This window comes from Pelodiscus sinensis, chromosome W (genome assembly GCF_052426305.1).
Source record: "Pelodiscus sinensis isolate ZL-2025 chromosome W, ASM5242630v1, whole genome shotgun sequence".
NCBI lineage: Eukaryota > Metazoa > Chordata > Testudines > Trionychidae > Pelodiscus > Pelodiscus sinensis.
The window spans coordinates 10,289,701-10,305,669 of NC_143084.1; the positions used below are offsets into that span (position 1 = coordinate 10,289,701).

The 15,969-nt window shown below is 50.0% G+C and overlaps 1 protein-coding gene across 1 annotated transcript in view; it reads left to right on the top strand.

The window, feature by feature from the left end:
- Positions 1-15,969, top strand: part of LOC102454332 (scavenger receptor class F member 2-like) — a 264,639-nt gene that overhangs the window by 45,410 nt on the left and 203,260 nt on the right. Inside the window, exon 2 of the mRNA XM_075914780.2 lies at positions 9,600-9,658. Coding sequence (XP_075770895.2) covers positions 9,600-9,658 — 59 coding nt within the window. The remainder of the gene's footprint in view (positions 1-9,599; positions 9,659-15,969) is intronic.

The following is a 15,969-nucleotide window of genomic DNA, read 5'->3' on the forward strand; positions in this document are numbered from 1 at the left end:
TGAAAGACTCTCAGTTCAGAGAAGTGGAACTATTTATAGTTCCATGACAACAGGTTGCAGGACAGTAGTCCACTGTCACTTTCACCACTCACTTGCTCAAAAACTCAGCTAACCTCTGTTCTCACGCACAAGTTACACCAGGATGGTTTTATCCATGTTTCTTCAGGGATCGTATATAGATATATTTTTAAAAAAGAATTATGTGATTCCACTCCATACTTGTGAAAGGTTTTTTTAAAAGTTCTTTTCATTTCTTCACAGAGAAAGCTGCAAAGTGGTACAAGCGAACAGCTATTGTCATGTTTGCTATCTCTCTCTCATGGCTCAGACTTCATACTGCTCAAATTTCCCATCCCTCGAGGTCATGGTCAACCTGACTATTCTCCAAGGGTATGTCTACACTACAACGTTAATTCGAACTAACTTAGTTCGAATTAGTTAATTCGAACTAAGCTAATTCGAACTAACGGATAGAGACTAAAAAATTAGTTCGAATTAGCGTTTTGTGCAAGAAGCCCTCTCTTACCACGCTGTACTGTACATTTACTTGCGCAAAAGCAGGCGGGCAGTGTGGACGCTCTGCAGATTCTTGCGCAAGAACGGACGTACTTGCGCAAGAAGCCTCGAGTGTAGACATAGCCTAGGTGTTTGCGCTTGCAGGGTACAAGGTTACCAGGCTGTGTACAGCTGGGATGGAAACTTCCATCCCAGCTCTCTGAGGCCTGCCAGCATGTCATATGACACAGATGACCTGGATGCTTTTTTGGGGACGTTTGAGTGGGTAGCCATGGGCTCTGGATGGGAGAGGGCTACCTGGGCCCTGCGTCTGGCTCCCTACCTGGCAGGAGAGGCTCAGGTGGCCTATGTGGCCTTGGGGGATGATCAAGCCCGTAACTATGAGGCAGTGAGAGTGGCCATTTTGGACCGGGTGGGTCTGTCCACGGAAAAGTACCGGCAAAAGTTTCGGACAGCTCGATGGACAGCAGCAGTGAGGCCCCGGGCGTTTGCCCAAAAGCTACTAGACTGGGCAACCCGCTGGCTGAGGCCAGAGACATGAACAGTGCAAGAAATAAGGGACTCACTCGTTCTCGAGCAGTTGGGAAATGGTATCCCAGGAAGCTGGGCCCTTGGACCAGAAGAGGTTCAGTGTCTGTGCTGCTTTTCGTAGGGGCAGGGATCTCAGCTTGGGGCCTTGGCTGGGGGAGACCAATGGAGCTGTCCCAGCAGGACCGGGTGGTGAGGAGTCCCCGAGAGCGGGAACGCGAGTGGCAGTGGCCGTGTCAGGACCTCAGGAGGCACCCCCGAGGGGTCTTCTGACACCTCACCCCATCACATGGTCCCTCCACCCTAATGCAGTGAGGGTAACTTTCCAGCAATCGGGGATTCCCCACATACATTTGTAACCAAACAGAACAGGAAACGTCATCAATTTTGCTCCTATAAGGCTGCAGCCTGGTCTCACTCATGAATGCTTTCCTGGTCCCTTAGACACAGCACCTGTTCTGCACCTTTCCTCCCATTCCTCTTGTGCACAAGGTCCTGGTGAAGATCAAGCAGGACAAAATGCAGGCCATTCTCATAGCCCCAGCGTAGCCTCACCAGCACTGGTTTAACACACTGCTAGGTTTTTCAGTAGTGACCCCAATGCTGCTCCCTCACCTCCTGGACCTGATCTCCCAGGACCATGGTCAAACTAGGGGTCACCGAATGAAATTAATAGGTAGCAGGTTTGAAACAAACAAAAGGAAGTTTTTCTTAACGCAGCGCACACTCAACCTGCGGAACTCCTTGCCGGAGGATGTTGTGAAGACCAGGACTTGAACAGGGTTCAAAAAAGAACTAGATGGATTCATCGAGGTTAGGTCCATAAATGTCTATTAGCCAGGATGGGTAGGAATGGTGTCCCTGGCCTCTGTCTGTCAGGGGCTGGAAATGGGTGACAGGGGAGGGATCACTTGATGATTACCTGTTTCTGTTCCCTCCCTCTGGGGCACCTGGTGCTGGCCACTGTTGGCAGACAGGATACTGGGCTAGATGAACCTTTGGTCTGACCCAGTACGGCCGTTCTTATGTAAATGCTCCGCCCAAATGTCAACACCCTCCACTTAACAGCTCAGAAGCTCCAGGGTTAAATCCTAAGGAGAGGGCCTGCTCAGAGAAAGTCTGCAAGGTGCCCTGGCTGCTGGAGCAGCCACCCTCCACGTGGCTCCGCCAGCCAGGCTGTGTTGCATTCCACCGTATCTGGAACCGGGGCCATAGTGAGGCTGTCCCAGTAGGGACAGTCTCACTGCGGCCCTGGCTCCAGCTGCAGCACGCCTGTCTGCCCATCGTGCTGCTGGTAGGGAAGTGGGCAGGAGGAGACTTTTTTGTGCGCACACCTCATGGAGAACACCAGTGGGCGGGGCTCATTAACAGCTGGGGGCATGGCCTGGCAACGTGCCACAGCCCAGCAGGCAGGAGTTTGTGACCCGCCACTGGTCCACGGACTGGCGGTTGGGAACCGCTGATCTAGATGTTGCTGGGTCCTGCCATAAGTGCAGGAGACTGGACTTGATGACCTCTTCAGGTCTCTTCCAGTTCTATGATTCTATTGCTGCACCTAGAACCAAGCTCCAGTCAAGTTCCTCCTTTTTGAGTGCATCTGGAAAACACAATGGGGTGGGAGGCAGCCTGGATGTGGTCTCTCTGCTGGCTCTCACTGAATTTTTCAAATGAAGGTGGGGGCTAGTTGGTAGATTTTGTAGAAAATGGCAGGTTTCCCCTCTGAACAGCAAATGTTCAGAGGGGAAACCTGCCATTCCCCCCCGCAGCAAGAATGCCAGCTCCTAAGTGAGCACATGGCTGGGATTCTGAAGCCCGTTCAGGTTCATAAACTGTCTCATTAGAAAAGGCAGCCTGTAATTTGAGGAGAGGGCACTAGAGCTCACAAGTTTTGCTCAGTGAGCTCATTATCCAAGCCCCTCCAGAGCCCATGAAAGGTGTGTGTTGTTCCTGCAGCCTGTGGACTCGCTTGACCTCACAAGTTGTGATACAAAAGGTGAATATATGCACTGTCCTCAAGTAGGAGCCCACCCTTAGCACAGGCAAGGGGCTCGAAAAGAGAGGGGCTCTTGCCTCCCGCAGAGAGCAGGTCTCGGCTTCAGCTCCACAGACCAACTAGCTGCTTTGAATGTTGGGTTTGTTGGCAGTTCTTCTGACCCCCCTTCCCTCCTCCCACTCCAGCCATGCTGAAAACGAGATATTGCTCCAAATCCAGTGCTGTGGAGCAGTTGAGCTTGTGAAAACAAATCTGCAGTGTCAGGCATACACTCAAATGGGAGGAAGTGGTGGCCTCTGGGCAGCTGTTTGGAGTGTGAGGCAGGGACACTAGCAACTCCCTGGAGTTCCTGAGCCCTGCTAGTGGAGTCTGAGACTGGCAAAAACAAAATACAGGACTATGTAGCACTTTAAAGACTAACAAGATGGTTTATTAGGTGATGAGCTTTCGTGGGCCAGACCCACTTCCTCAGATCAAATAGTGGAAGAAAATAGTCACAACCATATATACCAAAGGATACAATTAAAAAAATGAACAAATATGAAAAGGACAAATCACATTGCAGAACAGAAGGGGGGATGAGGCACAGAACAAGGCAGAGGCTGTGGAAGGTGAAACGGCAGCTCATCTGGTGACTAGGAGAGTCAGGACATTTGGAACCAAAATTAAACTCTTTGTGATTCTATACTGCTGCAGCCCACAAACTGCCCAGGGGTGATCTAACTTTGGTGCTGGGCCTGGGAAGGGGCAGCATGAGAGGCATTCAATCACCACGTACAGAGGTCAGGCCAGGGTGTGTTCCTCACCAGGCCCCATTTACAAACACACACACAATTGCTCCCACTGTCTCCTTTCCACCGTCTGTTAGGTATCGTAGACCCCAGCTCCTCATGCTACTCCCCCAGCCCCTGACTAGCCCCCCCCAGCACGGTGCTGTCAGACCCCACTGTCCCACAGTACCACACAAGAATGACTTTGTCTTGCAAGAAAAACAGACCAGACGCTTCCTAGGGAGGGGGTGGGGGGACCTTGTGCAGAAATTCCACAGAACTGGAAAGTCCTCTTGTCTAGGAGGGTTTGTTTGCAAGAGTTTAAATCCAAAGCAGATGGAGCGCTCCTTGCCACTGGGTTTTAGGTTACACTTGAGCTGTGTGTTCCCCCTCCGAACCTCGCAGAAGGGGGGACACCTGTTGTATGGAATTGCCCCAGAAATGCCCGCCCTGGAGCTGGGGCCAGCGGTGCAGGGCTGCTGGTGGGCTTGGGGCGGGGGAAGGGAGCTGCAGCATCCCAAGAAGCCTAGCCCACCATGGGGTTAATTCTCCAGAAAGCGGTGCCCCGAGGGAGGAGAAGCCAAAGGCATTGAGCTCCGAGCTGGCACTCCATGCAGGGACCAGAAACGTGTGACTAAAGTTAGAGGCTCGGCCAGTCCGAGCGTGGCACAGGGGGCGATTCAGGTGACCCTTTCGGTGAGGCAGTCCCCCTCCCAACCCAGGGCAGCAGTGCACGGATGTGGAGGCGCACACAGAGCCTGCCCTGCCAGGTGCCTGCCTGTCTGCGGGTCAGCCGGGCAGAGACCATTAGCTACAACCTGCCCCGTTTCCATATCCCCAGCCACCCAAAACCTCCTTCTGAGGAGCTGCTGGCTCCCAGCTGCCAGTGCCCCCCGAGACTGGGCTCCCCAGCAGCGGGGATCGGCACCAGCCCCCTTTCTGAAGGGGGGCAGGGCCACCCTTGCCCCCAGCAGCCCCTTGGGGGGGAGGGGGGAAAGGGCACAGGGCAGGGCTACTGGGCTAGATGAACCTTTGGTCTGACCCAGTACGGCAGTTCTTATGTAAATGCTCCACCCAAATGTCAACACCCTCCACTTAACAGCTCAGAAGCTCCAGGGTTAAATCCTAAGGAGAGGGCCTGCTCAGAGAAAGTCTGCAAGGTGCTGCTATATAGCAGGAAGCTCTCTACCAGAGCTACAGACCTCTCCAAGCGGAAGCATTTTTTCATTTGGTCTTTCCAGCAAGGTTTCTCACCCACCTGGCTAGCACTGCAGACCACAAGGGCTTGGCAATCTCATCAGTTAAAAAGCTTCAGAGGGGTAGCTGAGTTAGTCTGTAACTGGAAAAAGCAACGAATAGTCTTTAAGGTGCTGCTAGATCAGGGGTGGGCAATAATTTTTGACGGGGCCACTCCAAGATTTTGGAAAGTGGTCGAGGGCCGCACTCTTCCATGATATTGACAGAGGTTGGCTGCAGAAGGGACCTTGGGTAAAGGATTGGGGTGCAGGAGGGAGACTGGAGTCTGGGAGGGAGTTTGGGTGAAGCAGGCAGTTGTGACCTAGGGCAGGGGACTGGAGTGCAGGGGTTTGGGATGTGACCTAGGGTAGGAGGGGATTGTGATCTGGGATGGGAGATTGGGGTGCCAGATCTGGGAGGGGGTATGGGTGTAAGAGGGGGACAGAGGGGTTGGGTATGTTGAGTGGGGGGGCAGGAAAGGGCTGGGGTGCCAGAAGCAGGCTGTGGCCAAGAGACTTACCTGCCAGCTGCCAAACTAGCCTGTTTGCCTGGCCATGTGCTTCATGAATAACTGAGCCAAGGAGAGGGGGCGTGGTTCTTCTTGGCTGCTTGTTACTCCAACAAACTGGCCAGTGGGATTGTGCTGGGGGCGTGGTTGTTGCATAAATTGCAAGGTTCGTCCCCTGGAGGCTAAGTCAATTTGCCCACAGAAGAGAGTCACACTTTTAGGCTGGGTCCAACTCAATTTTATTGGTTGCAACCAAGGTTCGGCTAAGAAGCTCAGTGCTCAAAGCAAAGCCGACCTCGGGCGTAGGCTAAGCATCCTTTTTTATACTTTCTTTAACTTTCTTATCTAACTTGGCATGTCTTGATTTGTTACCTTAGCTTCGTGTTGCAGCGTTATTGGTTAGCATACTTCAACTTTATTCCACTCAGTAACAACCACCAGTATAGCTTACTTAAGCAATAGCAATTAGCAAATTTCCCTAACTCAAGTAATACGTGTAATCCAGTCCTTGAGAAATGGGTCTAAACAGCTAGTTCCCCTTTTTACTGCAGCTTCTAAAACATGCGCAATTAGCTAAATGATATGTGCTGTTTCAAGCTTAAGTAATGGAAGGGGGAAGAAGCACACATAGTCTTTACTATATTTTACTACATGGTGGCTCCTAAAACTTCCCCCTTCCCCTCCAGTTTTAAAACAGAAACAGAGCCTGCAGTCACGTTTCTGCACGACACACAGGGCTGCGGGGCAAGCTGGGGATTCCCTCAGGGCTGGCCCTACCATGAGGTGAACTGAGGCGGCCACCTCAGGTGCCAGACTGTGGGGGGGCGCCACTAGGACCCAGAGTGTAGAAAATTGTGTCTGCTGCTGGTGCATCTGTATTCTCTCTGCTCTAGATGCACAGAGGTGGTGGAGTGCTGTGCTGGAGGAGGGAGGGCACAAGAGACATAACAGGCGGGCAGGAGAAAAGGTGAGAGGGAATAACAGAAAGCAGCAGGAGCTGCAGGGAGAGAGAGGAAGAAGAGCCTCTTATGTACCTCTCTAGCACCCCCAGGAACCTGGACTGATTGGCACCAGCTTCTCAGGGAGCTTCCTGTTTCCTGCTGCTTCCCTGAACCCACTTGAGGAGAACAGGCAGTCAACTGAAGTAGTAGGAGCCAGTTAGGCCCTTAAGACGCTGCTATCTTCCCTCACTCAGGCCCTGCTACCAGCCTGCTTATTTGTCCCCTTCAATTGAGTGTTGAGAGCCACTATAGCTGGCACAGAACAGCAGTCATGAGTGAAAGAAGAAAACGCCCCTCTGGGGCAGCATTAGGGGTTGACAAGTGTCTGGCATTTACCTGGACAATCCGGTATTTGCGGGCTCCGTCTGGAAAAAAAACCCAGGAAATACCGGACATGTGAAATGTCTGGTATTTCCTGTTTCCCTTGGACGGAAGCCCAGCGGGGACAATTTTCCCCTGCCGCATCTGGCGGGGGCAGGGGACTGAGGAGCACGGCAGAGGCATAGCGAAGGAGGACAGGAGGGGGCACTTGCCGGGCGCCACACTAGGGGGGCGCCGGGCTGGGGTGGGAGTGGAGCACACGCCACTCTGGCCCACGTGACCAGCAGAGACCCGGGAGCTGGCCACGTGATGCCTCCCTCAACACCAGCTGTGGCCCACATGTGGCTCTTGCCCCCCTGCTGCCTCCGCAGGCTGGATCCAGCCCATGGGCCATATTTTGCCCAGGCCTGTGCTAATGGAAACTCTCCGTTAATTATGTAATTACACCTGAGCCATTTGGCTAGTGCTGCAGCTGGGGAAACCCATTTAGTTTAACCAGTAGGAAAGGAAATATTAATTTAAATTATTAAACAGACTAAGTGCTTTATCTTTCTCATGTTAGTTTATCAAACTTCATTTTCAATAAAGTAAAATATTTATTTATGTCCAACACAAAAGGTTCCTATATTTTCTTTATTTATGACATGGGTGAGGAACCTTTTTTCTGATCCACAGAAAAAATCAGTTGGGGACCACTCAAGTGAGAAAAAAACCTTCAAAACCCCCAACCCTCACTGACATCGCCCCCAACTGAGACACTTCAATCCTCTGGTGCTCCAGCCCCACTGGGAGACAGGGAGGGACAGGGCTTCCCATAGGCCAGATTTCCTCTTCTGGGGTTCCAGGGTTAGTGGATTTTGTGGAGCCTCCTAGGCTCTGGGGTTGGGACAAAAATGGGGGGATTCAGTGTAGGGATGTGAACAACTAGTTGACTATCTTGATTGGCCTGGGGGTGGGGGTGAGCGTGCAAAGTCTCCTCCTGCTCTGTGAGGGGCGTGGCACTTCTGAGTACCGCATGCTCCTTGCAGGACGGGGGCAGGGTGAGAGGAGACTTCGCATGTTCCCCCTGCCCCAGGTCAATCAGGGCTTGGGGGCGGGGGAGTGTGTGAAGTCTCCTCCGGCTCTGCAAGGGGCTCCGCACTTAAAGTCAGCCACCAGCTGTTGCTCAGCTGGCAGTTGACTCTAAGCACAGAGCTCCCTTACAGGGCGGGGGCAGGGAGCGAGAGACTTCACGTGCTCCCCCTCCCCAGGCCCTGATTGACCTGGGGACAGCAGGAAGGTGCATGAGAAGTCTCCTCCCACTGCCAGGGGCATGGGTACCTAGAGGGAACCGCCAGCTGTTCAAAATAGCTGGGAGTTCTCTTTGGGGGCAGGCAAAGACTTTGCAGCTCCCCCCACCCCCAGACCAATCAGGGTCTGTGGGTGGGGAAGCACAGAAGTGTCATGGCTCTGCCCCTTCTGCCTGAGACCCTGCCCCTTCCAGGTGGCCCGGGGCCACTTCAAAAATTTCTGAAGTGGCCTCCAGTCAAAAAATTTTGCCCACCCCCTGGGGTAGGGTGTCTGGCCAGGTGGGAGGGTGCAGGAACAGGCTGGGGGTGTGGGGTTTTGGTTGGGTGGTGGTGCATGAGGGGGCTGTGGGTGCGAGGGTCTGGTCATGAGGGGTGGGGGTACTTACTTGCCTTTGCGCCCCACGCCGGTCCCAAGCACTGCCTCCTGCTGCTCCCATTGTCTGGATTCTGCTGAAGTGCCAGCACTGGCTTCCCATGGCGGGGGGGGGGGGGGGGGGGGGGGGGGGGGAAGAAGAGGGGTATCCCCAAGCCTTGGTGTGTGATCCAGCTTGCAGGGAAGAAGTGCTCCCCCTTCCCCTCCCTTCCCCCTCCCCCAGATGGGGGAACAACAGCGTGCCCATGGGCCCCAGCCAGGAGAGGGTGAGGTTGAGCGCTCCTTCCCTGCGAGCTGGATTGCAGCGAGGCTCAGGGCTTCCCCCCCCCGCCCTGCAGTGGGAAGCCAGCACTGGCACTCCAAGTACACAGGGAGGGAGGGCAGGTGAGGCTGCAGCGCCAGCGTGGGCTCCCTGCTGCGGGGGGAAGGAGGGGAGCTGAGCTGGAGACGCGGACCACCAGGAAGGCAGCCATGGAGCCCCCTCACACTGACTTGGGGGACCATGGGGGGTGCATTTGCACCCTTCGTACACACCTCCCCCCTGCATACGGGCCTGGTCTTGGAGCCTAGACCCTAGCTCAAGCAGGAATGTGCACAGGCTGCTCTTTTTAGCCCATAAGACAAGCCAAAGTCTGTTGACTCACGCTCTGAGACTCCCTGCGGCTGTGTTCTTTTGTTTGGTTTGTATTGTAGCCATCGGCACCCTGCATTGGACAGCCCTGGAGGAGGAGAATTGCCCCAAAATACTCTCTGAGGTGGGGGAGGGGGGAGGGGAGGGTAACGGAACAGCCCAGGAGGGAATGCACCAGCCCCTGTGATGGTCAGGACTCGCAGCCAGTGACGCTTGAGACATTTGTCTTCCTCTCAAACAGGCCTGCCTGCTGGGTTTTAAAGTGGAGCCCTGGACTTTCTGGCTCATTCCAAGCCGTTGGGGTGGAGTGGCTCAGAGCTGTGGAACCCACATACAGGAGAGGGAGTTCTTTCCAGAAGAAGAGGAAGCCTTTGGCAGAGGGACCGAGGCACATGAGAATTGTAAACAGACTTGTGTGTTTTTCTTTGTGCAGCTTCTCTGGGTCTGTGTGCTGCCCAGGATGGAGGCAACAAGGAGTCGAGTGTTTGATAGGTAAGCACCAGCAAACCTTTAGACAGCTTCAGGGGGTAGCCAGGTAGCCGAGTTAGTCTGTACAGGAAAAACTTAAAAAACAACAAATGTTCTGGTAGCACTTTATAGACTAACAAAACATGTAGAAAGGATCATGAGCTTTCATGGGCACACTCCAGTCATCTGAAGAAGTGGGCTGTGCCTACAAAAGCTCATGATACCATCTTGTTTTGTTAGTTTATAAAGTGCTATTGTTGCATAAATTGCAAGGTTTCGTCCCCTTGGAGGCTAGTCTGATTTACCCCAAGAAGAGAGTCACACTTTCAGGCTGGGTCCAACTCAAGTTTATTGGTTGCAACCACGGTACGGCTAAGGAACTCAATGTTCAAATCAGAGCCGACCCCCAACATCTCATATGCAGGGGTTTTTATAGGGTTCACATCCTTCCTGGTTTAGGTGCCTTAACATGATAGGTTACTTCATTTTTTGACGTTTAGCATTCCTATAGGTCAGGTTAATTTTCCAAACGAGGTTAAATACAGTGCCTACTTGCTGACTTTGCGGTTACAGCTGTATTACATTCATTCACTCTTGCTGAACAATGGGCAAGCCATACTTCCCTTTTCCCTTTCCTGCTTGAGCCGGTCACAAGTTTAAAGGATGTGGAATCTATCCATATCTCTACTTAACAGAAGACTGGTTTCACCTCCCCTCGTCTCCTTATTATAAGTTATTACCTGTGACAGGCCTTGACCTTTGTCATGTCTTACTCCTATACAAATAGCAAATATATCTAAGCATTAGCAATGTATGTATATTGTACGTGCCCCTCATAGGGGAATCAATGGCTCCGGGGGATTTGACTTCCCTTTTACACATCAATTCCCCCCTCAAGAGGCTTTCTCTTTCTTATACCTCATCAGTTTCTTCTTTGGCTAATCTTTGGTAATGTACAAGCATTTCACGGTTGACAGTAGTCAATACAGTGCGACATATAGAGGCAATTATACAAGGTATAAAACAGGGCATTAAGCATAATATAATCACAACAAAACAAAACTAAACAGGAATGTGTACCAACATAGCACAACAAGAGTTTTCCTCTTTTTCTTTGAAACAGTCGTGGTTCAGCATCATGCAGGGGAGAGGTTACTAGCACATCACCCTGTAATATTTCGATTCTTCTGGTGTCCAACAGGTGGGAAAGCAGGACCAGAAGGGAGAGAGGCTTATCAGCAGTCGGGGTAGGATCATTTTGCAATGGGAAGCATTGGCTAACAGTCAGTTCTTGGCACTTCACAGCGCTGATGGACATAAGAGTCTTTATTCTCTGAGCCAAAAGCCAGCTAGCTCTTTTGGAACCAAGGTTATTTCCTAGGAATAAAGCAAACCATAAAAACAATCCCACGCGGTTGCTTGATACCGGCCTTATCAAAGTGAGGCCTTTTTGGCATGTGGTTGCCAGGGGAACCAGGGTCGCAGTTACTGCTGTAGCATACGCTTCTCAGGCTGACTTAATTATTTGAGTTTGTCAGTCCTTAGCAAGATACCATGGACTGCCTCAGTTTACTCCTATAGTTCTTTTCTCTTGACTTTGGGGTTCTTCTTAATCTACTAGGTTAAATACAACAATTTAAGGGATTTTAATTTACTCTGGAAGTGCTGGTACAGCACTATCATTATTATAAATGTTAAAATCAAAACTCTCTACATAATTTGGCAAACACTATTCAAATCCATCCCCAAGATATTTCGTCGCCTTACTGGCACTGCCCATGATTATAGGTTTGACCTCTACTGCCTGGTTGAGTGCTGCAGAGATAGGTGTTTGGCATGGTCCACGGTGTTTCCCTATCTGTGTGTACCTCAGACGGCTAGCCCCAATATATCTTTGGGCATTGGCCACCAACTTCTTGATCTTTGCCTGCAGGGCCAGTAAACCCTCCTCTTGGTACTTACTTCCGCCATGCCACTCAGCATCTCATGTGTAGTTATCTCCACTACCAAAGTGCGATATGTCCACATTCTATTGACGGTTAGGCCGCTTGATGAGGGACCGTTATGCACACAGATGGATATACAGAGGGGCAGGATGGAGTGATCTGTCTGGGTAGTCAAACACCAGTAGGTACCGTTCATTTGGACCAGCTCGATGTTCATTTGTTTTTCTATGACAACCACATCAAGCCTAGGCAGATTCGTCATGATGTTAAATGGGCAGGTACATAAAATTTCCTTATCAAAGTGGGTGCAACAATCCCTGGGTATAGGGAGGCTCCCACACCTTCAGAATAAGCAATGCCTTCTATTCTATCTATATGCCCTTGCTTTGGTACAAGCAGGGAGGTTACCATTCTGATCTGATCTGAGTGAGGAATCCTCAGAGAGACCAAAAACAAATGGTTGTACTATGCCCTGTCCAGGTGGGCCTTTGGGTCCTCATGGATTCTCTCTTTCCCTACTCCCATGGGTAGGCACAGGGGAGATTGGGGACTCACCACCATAAGAACTAAGTGGTAGTGGCTAAAGCTTACCTTATTCTTCAATACTGGCCTTCTAATTTCTTTATTTTACTTCTAATCCAATTAGTTTCTGGTCCAAACATCAGGTTAGGTCTACAGAGCTGGACAGATCCTTCAAACTATTTAGGATCAATTGATTAGCTTGGCTGGTGTGTAGGCCTTTACGGGCACTGGATATTACTGCATTTACAAGTCTGGATTCTCATACAATTTCTGGGCTATGACATAAGTGTTGCTGATAGGGTTACCAGGCTCAAACCAATCTGCGATGGTATCTGCTAAGCCTTGTCATTGCCTAATCAGGCATTTGCCAATTTGATTAACCAGTCTAGCACACAACTGGTCTGTACCAGTGTGGAACATCATCAAGGTAAGGACCAGTGACAGTTGTCCTTGTTCTGGAACAGGGGCCTGTTCAGGGCATGGTGCACAACTGGGAGGCTCCATTTTGTCCTTAAAGTCCTGGTTGATGATATCCAAATGAGGGCAAGTTAGCAATGGCCATTAAAGCAAAACTAGTCTGGTGGGAAGGAGCTAGTCCTGTCTCCCATCCTTCTGTTCACGTGATGTACTCCTTGCTTCCTTCCAGTTCTTTTTGTTCACCTGTGGAGACATTGTTAACATTCTCCTAGCCTAAACAATTTTCTATTCACAACATTTGCAATACGTATTACAATTAAGACACACAAGACAAACTTGGACAGAACACAAACACATGTCATGACACAGAACCATGGCATTTTGTTGTTGTTTTTCTTCAACTGGCGCCAGCGCTTTCTGATGATCTGAAAGACAAGAAAACATTTCTTCCCCCCCATCGGGGTGGCCTATTATAACTTAAAATACTGCCTAAGATCTGCTAGGGGAACAGGTTACAGCTAGTTCCTTACCATTTTCATGTGCGAGTGAGCTGCAACTTTCTGAGAACAAGAGCGCTTCATCGGTACTCGTGACCTTCCACTCCCTTGAATTACCTTAGAGTTACTAGCCCTCCCCAACAGTGGCATGGTTCTGTTTCCCTCTCGTATTGCAGACCGGGCTCTTTTTTTTTTTTTTCCCTTATGATCTGTCTTGATCCTGCTAAATGACTTTTCTTAATTACACAGATTTGTCTAGCATTAATTTGGTAAGGAGAGTGGGCTTTCTAATTAGCCCCCACACTTCCTAATTCTTTTCAGTATATGATTTTCATAACATCCAGGCTGCAGCAGTTGAGTTATGCTGCTGGCTCTGGGGTGAATCACTTGCTCATGTTCTGTAAGGAGATTTATGTTGCAGAATGTGTCTCCTTGTTAAGGCAGATTTAGTTTTTAGTGATTACATCTTCACATTCAATTTCTACTGGTTGACATCTGGGTGGCTTTTAAGTTACCTTCCCCCACGCCCTCAAGCCAATTATAACAGCGTGTGAGGGAAAGGTTTTAACTGTTTGTTATGTTTTTTTCCTCTGGATGGCCCCCACTCATATGTTGTGAAACATCTTTGGGTTGCCTGCGTTTCTAGCCGTAGAGGCTGTCGTTATCTATTTGCTAAGAAGGGCTTGAGAATTTCCTGAAGTTGCTTGGATTCGATCCTTGCTCAAAGCCCGCATTCCCTTTTCAATCTCATAGCTTAGGAAGGTGCATATTTGGGCCTTCTCTTGTGAAACTTTATATCCCTTCTTCCCTAGGGCATTCAACAGGGGTTCCGTTGCCCTTTTTCCCTTTTGCATATCAGGACTGGTAATCAACAAATCATCAATATACTGGAGGAGAGCTACCTCAGGGTGCTGCCCCCTCCAGTCTTCTAAGTCTTTTTGCAATGTCGTCCCAAAAATATGGGGGGATGACACAAAACCCTGGGGCAACACAGTCCACAACAGCTGGGTTTTGTGATGGGTGTCTGGGTCTTCCCATTCAAAAGCAAATAATTTCCAACTACTTTTGTGTAAAGGTATAGAAAAGAAAGCATCTTTCAAGTCTAATACCGTAAACACTGTTGTGTCTGCTGGAATTTGTGTTAAGATAGTGTGTGGGTTGGGGACCATAGGATGGTCTACAAGAACTTTCTTATTTATTGCCCGTAAGTCTTGCACGAGTCTATAAGAGACGCTATCCAGTTTTGGCATCCCTAAAATAGGGGTGTTGAAGGGAGAGGAACTTTCTACTACCTAGCCATATCTTTTGAATTGTTCGATTAATGGCTTTAAGCCTATCCAGGTGGCTCTTTTTTCTCTCAGGGGATATGGCTTTACACCCACAGAGCCTTCTCCTTCAATGAGAGGAATTCTTACTGGAGTCACAAACTTTGCTCGGGCAGGGGTCTCATCTGCCCATACACATGGATTGACTCCTTCTAAGACCTCAGTCCCTTTTGTCTCTAACAGCATTTCAGCTGCACAGAGAGCCATCTGGTAATTTGAGCCCTGTTTCACCGGCAGCTGCACTACATTCTGATCACTACGGAAGAAAATTTTAGCTTGCAGCTTAATTAGCATATCTCACCCTAGCAGGGCAACTGGGCATGCAGATGAAACAACAAAGGCATGCTCTAGCATAATTTTTTTTTTTTTCTAATCTTCGTGAGGAGGGGTCTACATACGGGTAGCCTGCTTCTCTTTCCCTCAATTCCTTCCACTATCACATGCTTTCCACTTTCCTTAGCTGAGGGGGGTTTTACGGGAATCATAGAAAATGTGGCTCCAGTATCCACCAAAGCCTCATAGTCCCTGCCACCCACCCTTATTTTTACCATGGGATCCTTTCGAGCTTTAGCTCGTAGGGTAGTGGCCTTAGATTCCCGTCCCCTTCAACTAGATTCTTCTCCGGAGGATTCTGCCCGCATCTGGCGGTTCTCCGGTTGTCTTTTCTTCCCCTTTGCCTTCAATTTTTGGGCAGTCTCTCTTCCAATGTCCTTTTTCCCCATCAGTGCACACATCCATCAACTGCTACCCGTCCCTTTCCTTTCTGAGGGGGCCCCTTATGGTCCGGCCTCTGGTTGCTGGAGAGTGCTGCAGCCAGCACTGCCATCTGCTTCTGCGCTCTCTTATCTTCCCTCCTCTATTACTTCTCTAAGGGGGTACTGATGGTATGATGATCCCGGATCTGATGGGCCTTTTCGCAAGAAGTATTTTTTTTGCCTGAATTGAGTAGTCCACCCTGTTGGCTCAGCCCCCCTCACTTCAGCCTCTGCAGGGGGGGCTGAAGTGAATCCAGGACCAGCAGGAGTCTGATAAGGGGGGGGTAACTTTTCAGATGTAAGTTCACTTATGATTTCAGAGTTACTGTTTCCTCCTGAAGTGGCAGGAGAGGAACAATTCTCATTCTCTCTAATAGGGCCAGACCCTCCTGAAGAAGAAGGGGGTTTCCTCTTTTTTCCATAGGACTCAAATTCCTCATCACTAGAGGGAGCCAGTATTTCAGGGCTTTTACCTCCCAAGGTCTTTGCCTTTGCAGCCATGACCTTACACACACCCATACTACATTTTAATATCCATTTTGGTCGATCTGGACGTGGAATAACCAACAATCAATATATGGAAGTGATCCCACTGTCCGTCCCGCGTCACAACGCTATGTGTTAGGGATACCAGGTTTACATCAAAGGAGCCCGTATCTGGCCATCCGACACCAAAAGTAGGCCACTCAAGTTGACAAAATTTAATTAACTCATCTTTTGCCATTTTTACTCTATAGTCACTTTTAAAATTACTAAAATTCTGTAACATGCATCCCAATGGGGTTGCGGAGTTTTCTATCCGGGAACTTCCCGAACCCATATCTATCTATTTATATATATTGCGCGCACACACACATACACAGTCAACAAGCT